This window comes from Apiospora phragmitis (genome assembly GCF_038363925.1).
Source record: "Apiospora phragmitis strain CBS 135458 chromosome Unknown utg000001l:1.0-2902119.0:1.0-2906034.0, whole genome shotgun sequence".
Classification (NCBI taxonomy): domain Eukaryota; kingdom Fungi; phylum Ascomycota; class Sordariomycetes; order Amphisphaeriales; family Apiosporaceae; genus Apiospora; species Apiospora phragmitis.
Genome location: NW_027117399.1, coordinates 1,983,512 through 1,997,139, shown reverse-complemented (window position 1 = coordinate 1,997,139; position 13,628 = coordinate 1,983,512). Strand labels below are relative to the sequence as shown.

The following is a 13,628-nucleotide window of genomic DNA, read 5'->3' as shown; positions in this document are numbered from 1 at the left end:
TACCAACCCTGACCTGTGCTGTAGACCCGTATTACTCCTGGGCGAGCTTCTTAGGGATTTCTTCCAGGTCGTCGGCACTCTCGATGTCGAAGACCTTGCCAACCTCCGCCGTGTTTCGCATCAACTCTTTCGCGCCGGCGTAGATCATTCGTAGCTCGTTGTTGCTCGTAATAGGCAGGTAATACAGCATGACGTAGGGCACGGACAGCCGTCCGGATGGCTGCATGGCACGTTTGTTAGCGATGATGTTTCCCCAGGACTCTTTGGCCTCTTCCCCAAGCGCTGTCTCGTTCTGCACATACCAAAGTCAATGGGTAGCTCAACAGCACAAAGCGTGGTGAGTTGTCGGGCAGTTCGTCGCCGACTTCCTCGAGGGACTTGTAGACCATCTTGTCTTCATCTTGACGGATCTCGTGTGTCTTCTTATCAATCGTGTCTGGGTGAAATTGAATAAGCTGTTGGTGTCCGACGGCGACGGAAGCTAAATAGGTAGGCATTGCCGAAATAGATAGGTCTGCGACTGGGTTCCCCCGGATATGGCTAGGCCACACTGGCCCGCAGTTCGAGGAAGAGAGACATACATACAGATCACAGCTTGAGGGTCATTGCTACGCGAAGTCCCTAGACGGAACTTTCGCAAGTGGTCTTTCGTCTCTTGCGAGAAAGTGTACAATCTCGCTTCGGCGCTCTGTTGTACACGGTGTTACTTCCAGGCACTGTGAGGTTTCAGCTCATGAGAACTCACCATATTTGCAGGTATATACGTTCTCAACAATAGGTGAATTCAAAGAATCATAGGGAGCAGGGCGTTATGGTAGGCAGATACTCCGTACATGAAGGAAAGATGCTGGGCATTGAGGCTGACACCCCGCCATCAGTGAGTAGAGCAAGTGTGCATAGTGGAACTAACCTAGCGCGGGGCCCATCAGAGCTCACCCCCCACTATCCATAAGCCCACATCGCCCGTAATCGCTCCAGGCAGTGCACTGATGCCTATGATGCCATCATCAAAGAGCCCTTTCTTATAAGCAGCGGTTTGTACATTTGTTTCCGGTATTTGTAAGTGGAAATTACAGTCTCACGCGCCCTCACTCACTTGTGCTTATAACCCCGTTTCTTACACAACATATCAAGGTCAGCTTTGACTTATGTTTTCTCGCCTCTCCCAAGTTGCCCGTCATCTATCCCGACCCCAGCCAAATCTAGGACATCTCTCGGCAGCCGCTACATCAAGATCGAGTGGATTGGCGTCAAGGATCATGGCTACCGCAGAAGAGCGCAACACGCGCACTATACACACGGCTGCGTGCCTCATCATTGGAGATGAAGTGCTGGGCGGAAAGGTATGTTGTGTGGCCTCCAGCCAATTTACCATGCAGAACATCAGCTAATCAAATGTAACGATCCAGACAGTCGATGTAAGGGACAAGCATATAATTGCTAGAGAGAAGAGTGCTGATATCGAACTCTAGACTAACTCGGCCTATATGGCGAAATGGTGCTTCAATCTTGGCATGGTACGGTGTTCCCTACGTTTCCAAGTCGGCATGTTACTTAGCGTGATGATACAGAACCTGAAGAGAGTCGAAGTCATTGAAGATGATGAAGACGAGATCATGGAGGCCGTGAAGAGAATGAGCGACCGCTATGACTTCGTGGTGACAAGGTAACAAATTCAAGCATCTCGAAGAGAAAAATGTGAAGCTAATGTGAGAACTAGTGGCGGCATAGGTCCAACGTGAGCTTTTAGCAATCCTCGTGGAAGCGAAGAACTGGCGCCGGCTAACAGTCGACTATGTAGCCACGATGATATTACCTATCAGTCCATCGCCAAGGCTTTCGGTCTAAAGCTGATCCTCCACGAGGACGCCTACCAGAGAATGAAAAAGCTGACCAAACCACGCAAAGACGAACCCAACTTCAACTGGGACGTGGATTCACCCCAGAAAACTGCCCGCCTACGAATGGTTCGGCTGCCGATTGACGAATCGCGTGACCTATCCAAGCAGGCACTGTTCCCTCAAGACGATCTTTGGGTCCCCGTGTCGGTAGTCAACGGCAACGTTCATATCTTGCCTGGCGTTCCTCGTCTCTGTAAGTCTTTACTTGTTGCCTGTCTACGATACTGCGCACACGTCGACTAATGGTAACTCCAGTCCAGGGATTGCTCGAAGGCCTCAAACCTTTCATCGTTGACCGGCTGGTCGACCCCGAAGGAAAAGGAATTTCAAGAGTTATTATCTCTACGCCCAAGGCTGAGAGTGCCGTCGCTTCATACCTGACTGAGCTTGCCGAAAAAGTGGCCCACAAGGGAGTCAAGGTTGGAAGCTATCCGCGATGGGGTAAGATGAATAATTCTGTCACCCTCGTGGGAAGAGACAAGGAGTATCTGGAGAGTCTCATGCCCGAAGTCCTGGCTGCAGTGGATGGCAAGCGTATCGCAACCGAGGGCGAGGATGACGAACCTGCGCCGCTCGCATGATGAAGTAGGAGAGCATTCTGTACTTACGGACGACGAGAACCTCCAAGCATTTTGGAAGGTCACTGGGCATCATCAATTGAAAGCTATGGGAAGTTGGCTATTTTCGACTCTGCGCAAGACAAGATGAAAGGCACGCATGATTCGAATAATACCGAAGTGTTGAGTATTTCGATTGTCTCCCCTGATTGCGAGGTTGAAGATTAGTCATGACGTAGCCATCCATTTACCTTCGGTACTTGTGGTTTCGTCCGCTCGCGAATCTCATTCCCACACATGTCGGAGTTTGGGACATATCGATGGCGTTAGATTGAGGCTTGAACTCAAAGCTGTAGATTATACGCGATGTTCGGTGTTTGTAATTGTCCGGTAGCATGTAGTGCTGACCAAAAGGGTCGCCGGATTGCGTGGGTCCCTGTGCCGTGGGCAGGATCATGACGATATCGATTTCGGTCCAAGACACGCAACCGCGCCAGCAACATGGGTACCGCAGTCCGTCATCAACTGATCATAGAAGAACTGTTGGGCGTCTCTAGCGATTGGCCATTAATGGTAGCATAGCATATATATAGAAAGCGGTCGAGGGTGGCAGCGCTCGTGGATTGGTCTCTTTTTCCTACACACCAATCATTTAAAAGCAGCTGTGGTTATACGTACAACACCATCCTCATACTCGATATAAACAGCATACCTAAGTTTTTCAATATGTACTCTCAAGCTCGTCGCACCGCCTTCCGCTCGACGTTCCGCGTCTCTGCGTTCGCTGCTCCTGCTGCTCGCCCCATCTCTACCACATCCGCGCGCATGGGTTCAACAGATCGCTCGCACGCAACCGGCGAGTCGGTCGTGCCGGGCAAGATCCAAGAGAAAGCCCCCAAGGGCGTCGAAGACGCTCTTCCCGATTCCGTACGTTTGCCCGCTACACTCTCGTTCACGCCGTTTACACAGTAACACGTTTTGGCTTGAACATAGTAAATCTACTGACCATGACACTCTTTGAGTAGGTCCACCCTACCGGCAAGAACCCCGGCTCCGCCAACAAGACACACGCGAAGGGTGACGGCGCCGAGTCCATCCTCCCGAAGAAGGTGCAGGAGATTGTCCCTGAGAGCGTCGAGAGAGCTGTGCCCAATGCGCTGCACAACACTGGCGACAAATAGATGGCAACACCGTCGCCAATCCGTAAACTTTAGTCCAGATACATTGTTTAAAACAAATCCACCAATATAACACAGTTTCAATTGTCCACGAAAGTAGTTCTATATGAACCGTTTCCGTTAGTCGCGTGATGAATCGATACTGGTCCGGTCTGGGACGTGATTGGCCACAGACTCATTTGTTAGTGATACCAGAGTTTCTAGTCACATTACTACTTGGCGTGGAGAAAGAAGCTAGCCAAAATGTTGAAGTATTTGGATTGATCATCTTCAGCAGGTCGCGGACCGAGCGTGTTTAACATTGTACCTGTCTCCCATTTGGGCCCATCTCATCAACAGTATTGGTACAAAACGATGTCTTTCCGGTAACGTATTGTAGAAATCTGGGCCACCGGGGTCGGCCGCCGCCGGCAAGACTAGCCCGAGGAGCGGGAGGAAGACGCTGGCAAGCATCATCGCTCGCTCGACACAGCATAGGGGAAAGCAGACCGCGGCTAGGAAGTAAAAGGGCGTTGATATCGGGGCCCGGCGCGGAAGTCAATGAGAGACCATTATGGACCTTTCGCAGCCTCCTAGGACATCGTCACCCTTTTGTACCCGTTGCCAGTCAGACTGTCTTCTTCTCGACCATGGTCGTAACGGATCGCGACGAAACCGTTGTCTTCCTCTTTTGCCGAGAAGGGAAGCTCGAAACCTAGCGTCGTCGCGCACTCAGATAGCCAGCATCCAATAGTCCTGAGCGCCTGATCACGCTCAGATCGCGAAACCTGTATGCTTCAGGAGGAGACTGATCGGTCTTGTTGATAATCCGCAAGCAGAGTGGTGATCCATGAGTATGGCAGGTCTTAGCTAGGATGCAGCGTTATCTGAGCCATGAAGATGCAGCGCATATTTTGGAAGCTGGGTTACTATGCAGTGCAATCAGCAGTAAACGATAGGACAAGGCTGCTGAACAATATGATATGTAGGATAGGTTGGGAGAATGCTGTGCCTATGAAGAAGCAGCCACATCAGGGGGCCGCTTTGACAGTAATAGGAAGGAGGTATTATTCATTGCGACCCACCCTGTTGGCTGAAGCGGCGGTGTAAGGCGAGCTTGAGCCGCGTGATAGCCCTACATAGATGATAACTGGGGAGGGTATTATACATATGCACTGAGTATATGCATCCCGAGTATTCGTTCGGGCTGACCGACCGGTTCATTTCAAACAAGCCCGTGAAGTCGCATTGACGGATGCATCCCTGAGGTTGCAAAGAAACAACCAAGCTTTGTCCGTCAAACGCGAAACAGATCATCTCGAGGATGGCATTACCGTTACATCCATCCAGTGTTGGAAGTATCGCGAAACGAATAATGGGCGCGCTGCAGAATGCACTGGGGCCGTGTAGCTTTATACTTACACCCACGGACTCCCACTGTCTTCTTCGCCCACCCCGTCGTATTTGAGTAGGCCAGAAGATGCATCGTGTTGGGATGCGAAGATATTGCTAGACGCCACCATGCTGTTGCCATGATATCGGGGATTTGGGCGAACGAGGGCATTGAAAACGGTGCTGCCGCTCGGTCTTTGTTCAAGTCATACTCCAGCGAAGTTCCAGTCATGTCTCCTAACACTTGCATTCCAGTATCATTGGACAAGACCAATACGGGATCGGCGCGGATATTATTCGTGGAAATTGATGAGAACGCGGCCGCAATCTTCTCCAGCCGCCATGCGAGCCATGTGTGTAGTGGGGGCAGTATCAGTTCTATTGATAGGTAACGGGGAGTCGGAGGCGGGTGGCTTGGTGTTTGCGTAGTACAGCAACCGGATGCTGTCTTGGAGGGACCTTCGATCACTGGAATATTCCCATGATCGTTCCATCGCCCGGGTCCAGCTTCCAATGATGCACGCTGCGTATGTGTGAACTTGTTTGCACGAGTGTCCGCAGAGGAAGGCGGGAGGGATCTGGAGGTTACACTGCATCAATTTTACACAGGCACCCAGGCGCTGGCTGCTTTATCGAAACTTCTCATGCAGGGCGCGCCAGGATGGGCTGCTGAGGCCCCCTCCCTGTGCCCTGGATATATATGAGCATTTGTTCCCGAATAACTTACAAACCTTGTCGACCACGTTGATCTTTGGACGAAGTAGGTAGTGGTTTTGCTGCAAGGCGGCAAGGCGGCAGGGCGGGCAGGATCACCTGCATCTAGGCAATTCGGCGGTCCATTGCTTCGGGTTCAAAACCTCGTAATCTGATATCAGCGTCTGCCTTTTTTGGTTGTAAAGTCTCCGAATCTCGGGGGCTGTCCACATGGGGGGAGAGCTGAACTGTGATTTCGGGGGATTGAAGGGGCCCCCAGCACACCCCCAGGTACAACATGTACGTATATACATGTAAGTCGAGGCCAATGTGTGATTGGTATAAAACCAATTGCTGCTGCATGTGCCCTCTGCAGAAAACAGACACACGTCACACCTGTATGTATGGCCAGTCGAGCCGACTTTTGAACACGAGCTTCGGGAGGGAAGGAAGACGTTAAGACAAAAAGCGCTGGGCAAAGGAGAGGAAGCGAAATCCGACCGCGGCGCCAATAGAGAGTCCTGAGGACGGCCTGCATCCAACATCGCACATTCGCATACGCATCAGACAGGATTGGCTTCAGCCTGTACACCAAGTCGGGGGAGCTTGCTGTAGGTCAGCCAGCCTGTAGGGCCTGTTGGGGGCAGGCAAGTTAGAAAGGAACGGGTGGCATCGCGTCATGCACGTATGAGGATAAAGATATCCAACGGTTGTGCTCTTCTGGAAGCGGACGCGCATGCCACTGCAACGTTGGGAAAGCAGGCTTGGCCCGTTTCGGGCCCTGCATGTCAGCCATTGGCTGACCTCATTTATCAGTAGAAAAAGCCTCGCCAGGGTGTGAGAATGTGTATGTAGTTGCTTTTTTTCAGACGACGCCACAGGTTCAAGAAACCCTCACACACACACACACCTGTGACCTGTCGGACGTCAACTGCTCTTCCCCGAAAAAAGGACAGCGATTAAAGAGGCATATCATCCCAGTAGCGCGGGATGTATGCACGTGTTGGCAGTCTGATGGGTGTTCGTTCGTTCATGTTACATATGAGTCTGAAGGACCCCTTCTTAGGAATATCCGAGCACTAGGCGAGATGGAAGTAGATCCGGGTTATGCTGGGGGGACAGAGGGTATTTGATGACGCATTGGCCCCGTTGGCCCCAGCCGAGCGGTATTCTGTATCTCAAGCGAGGCGTCACGGATGCTGGCACCTCGACTGACACAAGGTAAACTTGGGCGCCGTACGTCCGTTCCATCACGGGCGGTATTTCTTCCCATTGGCCTTTATCCAAATAAGCAAGTCGACTTAATAGTAGTAACATCAGTTCCTATCTACCCCGTAACCAGCTACGTTGATGCCTAACTCATCTTGGGGTTTACATTTGAGGCTGTCCAACACGTTACGTATGTGCCTACCTAGGTATAGATAGTTTGGTATACTGGCCATATCGGGTGGGCAGGCATAGCTGAGATATCATCTACGATGGCTTGATATGCTTATCTCCGTTGTGTTTCACGGGACTGCCTCTGCTGTCCCCAGTATTTTCGTTTGGCGTGTTCTACATAGCATTCTAGAGACTTGCTGTTCTGGGCCATCCCGTTGCTGATAATCCGTCGATAATCACGCTGTCCGGTCGGATTAGCCAGGATAATGTTTGGCACTCATTTTGAATTCCAGAGGATCTAACCTGATGCCAACTAGGAGTGCTACACTGTCATCAGCTAGCCCCGCTGCAGTTGAATTACACCCCATAAAACACATGTGGAACGCAACGCAACGCAACGGAACCCGAGCAAGCTTTCACTCTTTACGGCTGCTTGTCTCTTGTCCCTTCGGCCAGGAAAACAAAGGGTGCCCGCTGGCTGGAGCGCTTGAGGAGAAAAAAAGAAGAAAGAAGGATGGATGGCATTTATGATGTAAAGTACTCCGTCCGGAGTTAGCGAGCTCTGACCTCCCGACCAGGAGAGAAGAACAAGAGGACCGAAGTCCACACTTCACCTCTGAGGAAGGTTTGCACGGTACCTAGGCATGTTTCTCCTCCAGTAATGCCTTTGCTGCTGAAACCCCTTCCCAGACCCTACCTGCTACCTGCCACCTGCTTGCTATCTAGACGACTGGCACTAGCAGCAATAGGGGAATAAAAAGATAACAAAGCCCATGCCTGTCAGTCGATCGATGTGTTGTCGAGGTGCGTGCGCGCATGTTACTTGCTGCTTTGAGGTCGTCTCCCGTCCCGAACTGAGCTCTAACCGTAGTGCTTGCAATGTCGGGCTGCACAAGTCGTACCCGTTTCTGCTCTGATTGCCCCCCCCCCCCCCTCCCGCATTGGCCAATCACAGCTCCGGCTCCCTCCACTTTTTCCTTCTGCCGGTTCCTCAGGGTGGGCTGCTATTGGTACTGTCGCTGCTGCTACTGCTATTACTACTGCTACTGTAACTAGAACTAGTGGCCACGAACCGCAGGCGATTGGCACTTGGACGCCCCTACTAGCCCCCCCAAAGGCCCCTGGATTTGATCGGACAAAGCAACAGAACGAGCTAACCTAGGTGAGGTGGTGTGTCCTGTCAAGTAGAGCAAGCAGCAGAAAGCAAAAATGGACTGAAAGTAAGAAGTAAGAAAGGGATCGTCCCCCAAAACGTATTGCCCGCCTCCCTGTTCTGCCTGTGCTGTGTGCCTCCCTGTCGAACCGCCGCCCGCCGTGCGCACTCTTTGCTTGCTTGCTGCTTGCGTACCACCTGCGTGCTTCCTCCTGCCATTCCCCAGAAAAGAACCCCAATCCAATCTACTTCTTGTTGTTGTATCAACTCGGCTCAATCTTGGTCGTCGGCCGTGCAAACCAAACCAATTCATTGAATTTCATAAAACCTGTCGGCTGACTTTTAATTTAATTACCTGCTGTCCTGTCAGTCTCCATCCAGTTAGTACACCGACCTGGATCGTTCGCTCGTTGTCTTTGCCTGTGTTCGATTGTGTTACCGACCAACCGAATTTCCAGCTTTCCCTCTCCCAACCACATACCAACACTCATCACCTTCACAACAAACACCTCTCTCTACCTCCCTCTCCACTCCTTGCCAACCTAATAGCCGTTACCGAGTCAAGCAACATCGAAACCGCTCCTGCAGCATCGAGTCTCGAGTTGTATTTACTGACGCTGACTTTGTCGCTTCAGTTTGACCAATCCTTAATCGTTGGTCGCCCATCCTAATAATCGCCCATCTCGCTTCGTCGAATTCGACTTGGCCGCCTTCACATAGCCAAAATGGCCTCAAAGGTGAGCCCATCCCTTAACGCGCTGTCGCAAGACCTCCGTCACGGTCGCCGAACGCAGCTTTTGCCCCATTCAACAGTGACGAGCACAAACCTTACTCGCAAACATCACTCCTCGCTCTGCATTCATCGCCAAAAGCTCATATTATGTCACTTCTAGTTCCTACGAGAATACAAGTTGGTGGTAGTTGGGGTGGTGGTGTCGGTAAATCTTGCTTAACTATCCAGCTCATCCAAAGCCACTTCGTCGACGAGTACGACCCGACAATTGAAGGTATGTTCTAAGCTCCTCTGCTTTCCGCTAGCCCAGCCCATACCGCCAATATTCTATCGTCAAACTGGCTATAGCCTACAATCACGTCGGCCACTGGGCATAGTCGCTTTGCAGATTGGACAATTGCTTACAGTGCTGTGCTTCTTTCCAGATTCGTACCGCAAGCAGTGTGTCATCGACGATGAAGTTGCCCTACTCGATGTGCTCGATACCGCCGGTCAGGAGGAATACTCGGCCATGCGAGAGCAGTACATGCGCACCGGAGAAGGTTTCCTGTTGGTCTACTCGATCACGTCGCGACAGAGCTTCGAGGAAATCACGACTTTCCAACAACAAATCCTGCGAGTCAAGGACAAGGACTACTTCCCTATGGTTGTTGTAGGCAACAAGTGCGATCTCGAGAGCGAAAGAGAGGTTTCGAGACAAGGTAAGTCCCAAACCCACTAGCTCATCATCAGGGGCTAGTTCAACTGGACACGGGCTGACATGATTACAGAGGGTGAGACACTGGCCAAGAACTTCGGCTGCAAATTCATCGAGACCTCGGCCAAGTCCCGCATCAACGTTGACAAGGCTTTCTACGATATTGTCCGTGAGATTCGGCGCTTTAACCGCGAGATGCAAGGCTACTCGACCGGCAGCGGTGGAAACGGAGGCGGTAACGGCCCCTCGAACAAAATGGAAATGAGCGAAGGCGAATCCGAGGCCGGCTGCTGTTCCAAGTGCATTATCATGTAGATGATGGCTCGGGAATAGGTACCTACTTGAGGCGAAGGTGGCTCGCATAACGATTGTGTGCTATCTCGGCGGTTATGCACGCACAGGGGGGTGACGATTAATTGAGGTTGCGCAGAGCGATGAGGATGCCGAGGCTGTTGCACAAGAAATTGAACGAGACCATTCGATACCCGCAACACAGAAGCTGCTTTTCTCGGCAGCAGTAGCCACGGCTGGGGGAACGAGGTTGCAGCCCTTCCGGTTTATACGAGGCAACAAAAAGTCTTTGCATGGAATTCGGAGTCGGGTCATCTCTTCCTGTAATTTTGGGAGCGTTCGACGTGTTTTCGCCAAAATATGAGAACTGGGACACGCGTCAAGTCATGGAAAGGAAGGACTCAATTGCGGCGGGGATGTTCGCCATATAAGACAGCACAGTCTTCACGGACCTCTGCCAGGTTTCTTTTTTCTTGCAACTACACATTTTTTTTACTACGTCCTGACATGGGAACTTTTCGATATGGGAGACGGTTGGCATGCTGATATGAAGCCATCAACCTCCCGGGGATGATCGGTCGGTCGCGGTGGTGGCATCTACCACTCCCCTTGCTATTTTTCTTTTCATATTCTCAGTCATTCCGGCAGTGGTTCGTTCAGTCGTAGAATTCCCCCAATTCAAGAGCTCAGGCGTTTGGTTCTTTTGGATAACAGCTTTGTCCCCCTCATGGTATTCGTGATATTCGTCCCTTTGTTGTCCAGGCTTTCATCTTACCCTTGTTATGTTCCCTTCAAACTTGTGAGGTTGCTGTGATAGAGCCGTGACCCGAGTTCATTGTCACTAGCATAGGTAGCTGAGCAGCTACTTGACTTTGCTCCCATATTTACTCTGTTCAGTCATCGTTCCCCAGCAACCCAGTTCCTCAGTAGATTTCTTATACGGAGTCTAATACCTCCTCACCAGTCAGTGGTCTCGATGGTTCGTTATCCAATGACAGACAGTATCTCGATGGTGAGATGAAGATTATACATTACCAGACCACTAACTGCCAACCCTCTGAAGAAGATGAGACTTGCACTTGATGAAAATAATCCCAGTGTGGTGATTTAATACGGGCACAACTCGATAGAAGTCGCCGAGACACTGGGAAAACACATGTCAAGCCCATTAATTCTTCGTCGTCTGGCCATACATCCCTCCACAACTTGTACAAATAGGTAGACTTTGAAAACCTGCAGGTCTACATTTGCTAATACGCTTCTTGGGACTGTCAGGTTTTCAGTTTATTTTGGATCGCATTCGACACATTTGCAGCTGACCACAGCTTCACAGTCATCTCCCTCGCCAGTAAGACGAGAAGTTCAGGACCCTGTCGTCGAACTTCTTCTTGCCATCACCATATCCTGAAAAGGATTTGCGATTCATCAAACCGAGTCTCAGCGCCTCTAACCACCCACCTAGCTGCCATGTCGCCCGAAATACGCCCTCGCCAACATGATGCTGACCCATTCAGGGAGCTTCATGATGTCCTGGGTAACAACGCGAGGGGCAGCCGAAGACGATTCCGTGCCGCGCACAGTTTTGGCAACATCATCCCCGATTCACAATCTATACAACCGGATACTCCATCTATCTCTGATGATCGTGTTGACCGGTCAGACGAAAACAGCCAGGATCCGAATCTTGATTACATCTCGGATATGGACTGGGGCTCGTCTCCTGGTCCGACGAGTTTCACGCTCCCTGCTCGTGCTGTGCGAAACCCATTCCTTGTGTATGTTGAGGGCAATCTCAGCTTGCCGGAAACCCCAGACCCCTTCCTGAGACCAAGGAGCCGGGAACTCCACCCAGCAGGCTAGAGCTACTGGGTGGACGGCATGACTGGACACGAATCCTCGGCTACTGGCCTCTCGTCACGACGCAGAGAGAGGTCGAGCTGCAACTGGCGGAGAAGCAGCTCGCCGCACGGTTCAATCCCTACAATGAAATGATTCAGGGTGTCACCATCGAACCCGTCGAGAGAGCACCGTCGCCGCCTCCTGCCGTCTCGATCTACCCTCGGAGCCGGAACGCTTTCCTAGCCAACACCGCTGATCCCGTAATGCCCCTGTCGCTGATCCCCACCGAACGCATATGGAAGGACGGCGGGCGCCTAGAAGCTGGACATAACACAGCAGGATCCAACGCGCCATTGACAGGTTCGTGCGCCGCCGCGACGGGCTTCAACATCAACAACAACGGTGTCGGCGGACCTACCACCACCACCACCACCACCACCACACCATGCGGCAGACCCTGCCAGGCCGAAGACGACCCCTTACACGGCGGCATCTGCGAGTCAACGGAGCACCACCCGGACTCGCGCGTCTGGGTCTGCGATGACCACGACAAGCAAGGCCGGCACGAGGCGACACACGACCTCCGACACCTCGCCACGTCGCTCCGCCACTATGCCTGCGCTGACTGCTGCTGGAAGATCGAGCAGGACGCCGGCCATTACCTCGGCGGCATGGGCTGGCACATCTTCGAAGTGCCGACCCTGGGCGCCGGCATCGATCCTGCTGCTGCTGTCAGAATCCCGTGGCTCAACGACGCGGGCGGCAACAGCAGCAGTGGTAGCGGTCGCCGCCGCGCATCGTCCGACGGCAGCAGCCGCCACCTCGCCCGCTCAGTCACTAGATGTGCCTGCGCGTCCAAGTTGGTGGAGCGGCGTCTCTGTGCGCCGCACCGGCTCGAGGCCATGACACAACTACACCGGTGGCACCCGTCCGTCTACGACCTCGAAGCCTCGACGGCGGCGTCGCACGCGCGCAAGAACCTGGCGGCGGCCTGGGCCGCGATGGAGGATCATCGCGGGACCGGGACCACTACCACCACTACCACCACCACCACCGAAGAAGGAGGAACGAAGCCGATGCCGATGCCGATGCCCATGGGCCTGACGATCGGGCCGAGCTGCCCGCTGTGCGTGCGGGGCATGCCCGTCGACCACTTCGGGTTCCAGGGCCCGCTCGGGCGCGAGGGCCGCGCCGTCGCGTGGGTCTGCAAGGCCTGCCTTGGTGTCGTCACAGGCGTCGTGGCGTCGGCCGACTGGGTCGAGGGCGCCTTTACCGAGCAGCGCTGGGTCCAAATGGGGCCGCTTACGCGCGATTACCCGATGTATCCTTTCTATGAGGACCCAGACAACGGGAATATGTCTTGATTAGGAGATAAGAGGCGACACCAAGAGAAAAGAGAGAGATCGGTGATCGAAATTGAGGCTGTTAAAGACGTTTCCGCCTTTCCTCGACGACGACAACGACAATGACGGACTAGAAACAAACTATTTTCGGGTTTCTTCTTCTTTCGAGTCCCGATGTACCGAAGAAGCTTCTTTCAGCTGATATAAAAAACAATACTGAGGAGTGTGATAAGATTGGGGTCGTTCAGGTTGAGAATGATGATGATGCGGTCTGACGTTGCAGAAACGCCGATCAAGAGCCCGTCTCTCGGGCCCGAATCTCACCAATGTCTTTTCGTTCTCCGTATCGAGCCACCCAGCGATGACCTAAGATTGGTATCAATTAGCCATGGAACGCCCTCGGCTGTGGCCGGTTCGAGTAGTTCAGCATCTGTCAGGGGAACAAAAAGGGCCCATGCCCCAGGATTATGGACATGTTTGGTCGATGAGTTG

At 52.5% G+C, this 13,628-nt stretch overlaps 5 protein-coding genes across 5 annotated transcripts; 4 read left to right on the top strand and 1 right to left on the bottom strand.

The window, feature by feature from the left end:
• Positions 1 to 31: 31 nt before the first annotated feature.
• Positions 32 to 688, bottom strand: PG994_000592 (uncharacterized protein; the record flags this gene model as incomplete). Its single annotated transcript, XM_066852001.1, has 3 exons — positions 32 to 220; positions 303 to 481; positions 586 to 688. Coding segments are annotated over 3 exons (471 nt in total), but the record flags the coding sequence as incomplete, so codon positions are not given.
• Positions 689 to 1,259: 571 nt separating this feature from the next.
• Positions 1,260 to 2,482, top strand: PG994_000591 (uncharacterized protein; the record flags this gene model as incomplete). Its single annotated transcript, XM_066852000.1, has 6 exons — positions 1,260 to 1,343; positions 1,410 to 1,418; positions 1,473 to 1,517; positions 1,572 to 1,666; positions 1,802 to 2,094; positions 2,157 to 2,482. 6 exons carry the CDS (start codon positions 1,260 to 1,262, stop codon positions 2,480 to 2,482), a joined length of 852 nt encoding a protein of 283 aa, XP_066722632.1.
• A 702-nt stretch (positions 2,483 to 3,184) lies between these two features.
• Positions 3,185 to 3,639, top strand: PG994_000590 (uncharacterized protein; the record flags this gene model as incomplete). Its single annotated transcript, XM_066851999.1, has 2 exons — positions 3,185 to 3,385; positions 3,484 to 3,639. 2 exons carry the CDS (start codon positions 3,185 to 3,187, stop codon positions 3,637 to 3,639), a joined length of 357 nt encoding a protein of 118 aa, XP_066722631.1.
• A 5,474-nt stretch (positions 3,640 to 9,113) lies between these two features.
• Positions 9,114 to 9,978, top strand: PG994_000589 (Ras-like protein; the record flags this gene model as incomplete). Its single annotated transcript, XM_066851998.1, has 3 exons — positions 9,114 to 9,240; positions 9,392 to 9,667; positions 9,737 to 9,978. 3 exons carry the CDS (start codon positions 9,114 to 9,116, stop codon positions 9,976 to 9,978), a joined length of 645 nt encoding a protein of 214 aa, XP_066722630.1.
• A 1,443-nt stretch (positions 9,979 to 11,421) lies between these two features.
• On the top strand, positions 11,422 to 13,157 carry PG994_000588 (uncharacterized protein; the record flags this gene model as incomplete). Its single annotated transcript, XM_066851997.1, has 2 exons — positions 11,422 to 11,677; positions 11,740 to 13,157. The coding sequence occupies 2 exons, from the start codon at positions 11,422 to 11,424 to the stop codon at positions 13,155 to 13,157; spliced, it is 1,674 nt and encodes a 557-aa protein (XP_066722629.1).
• Positions 13,158 to 13,628: the final 471 nt, after the last annotated feature.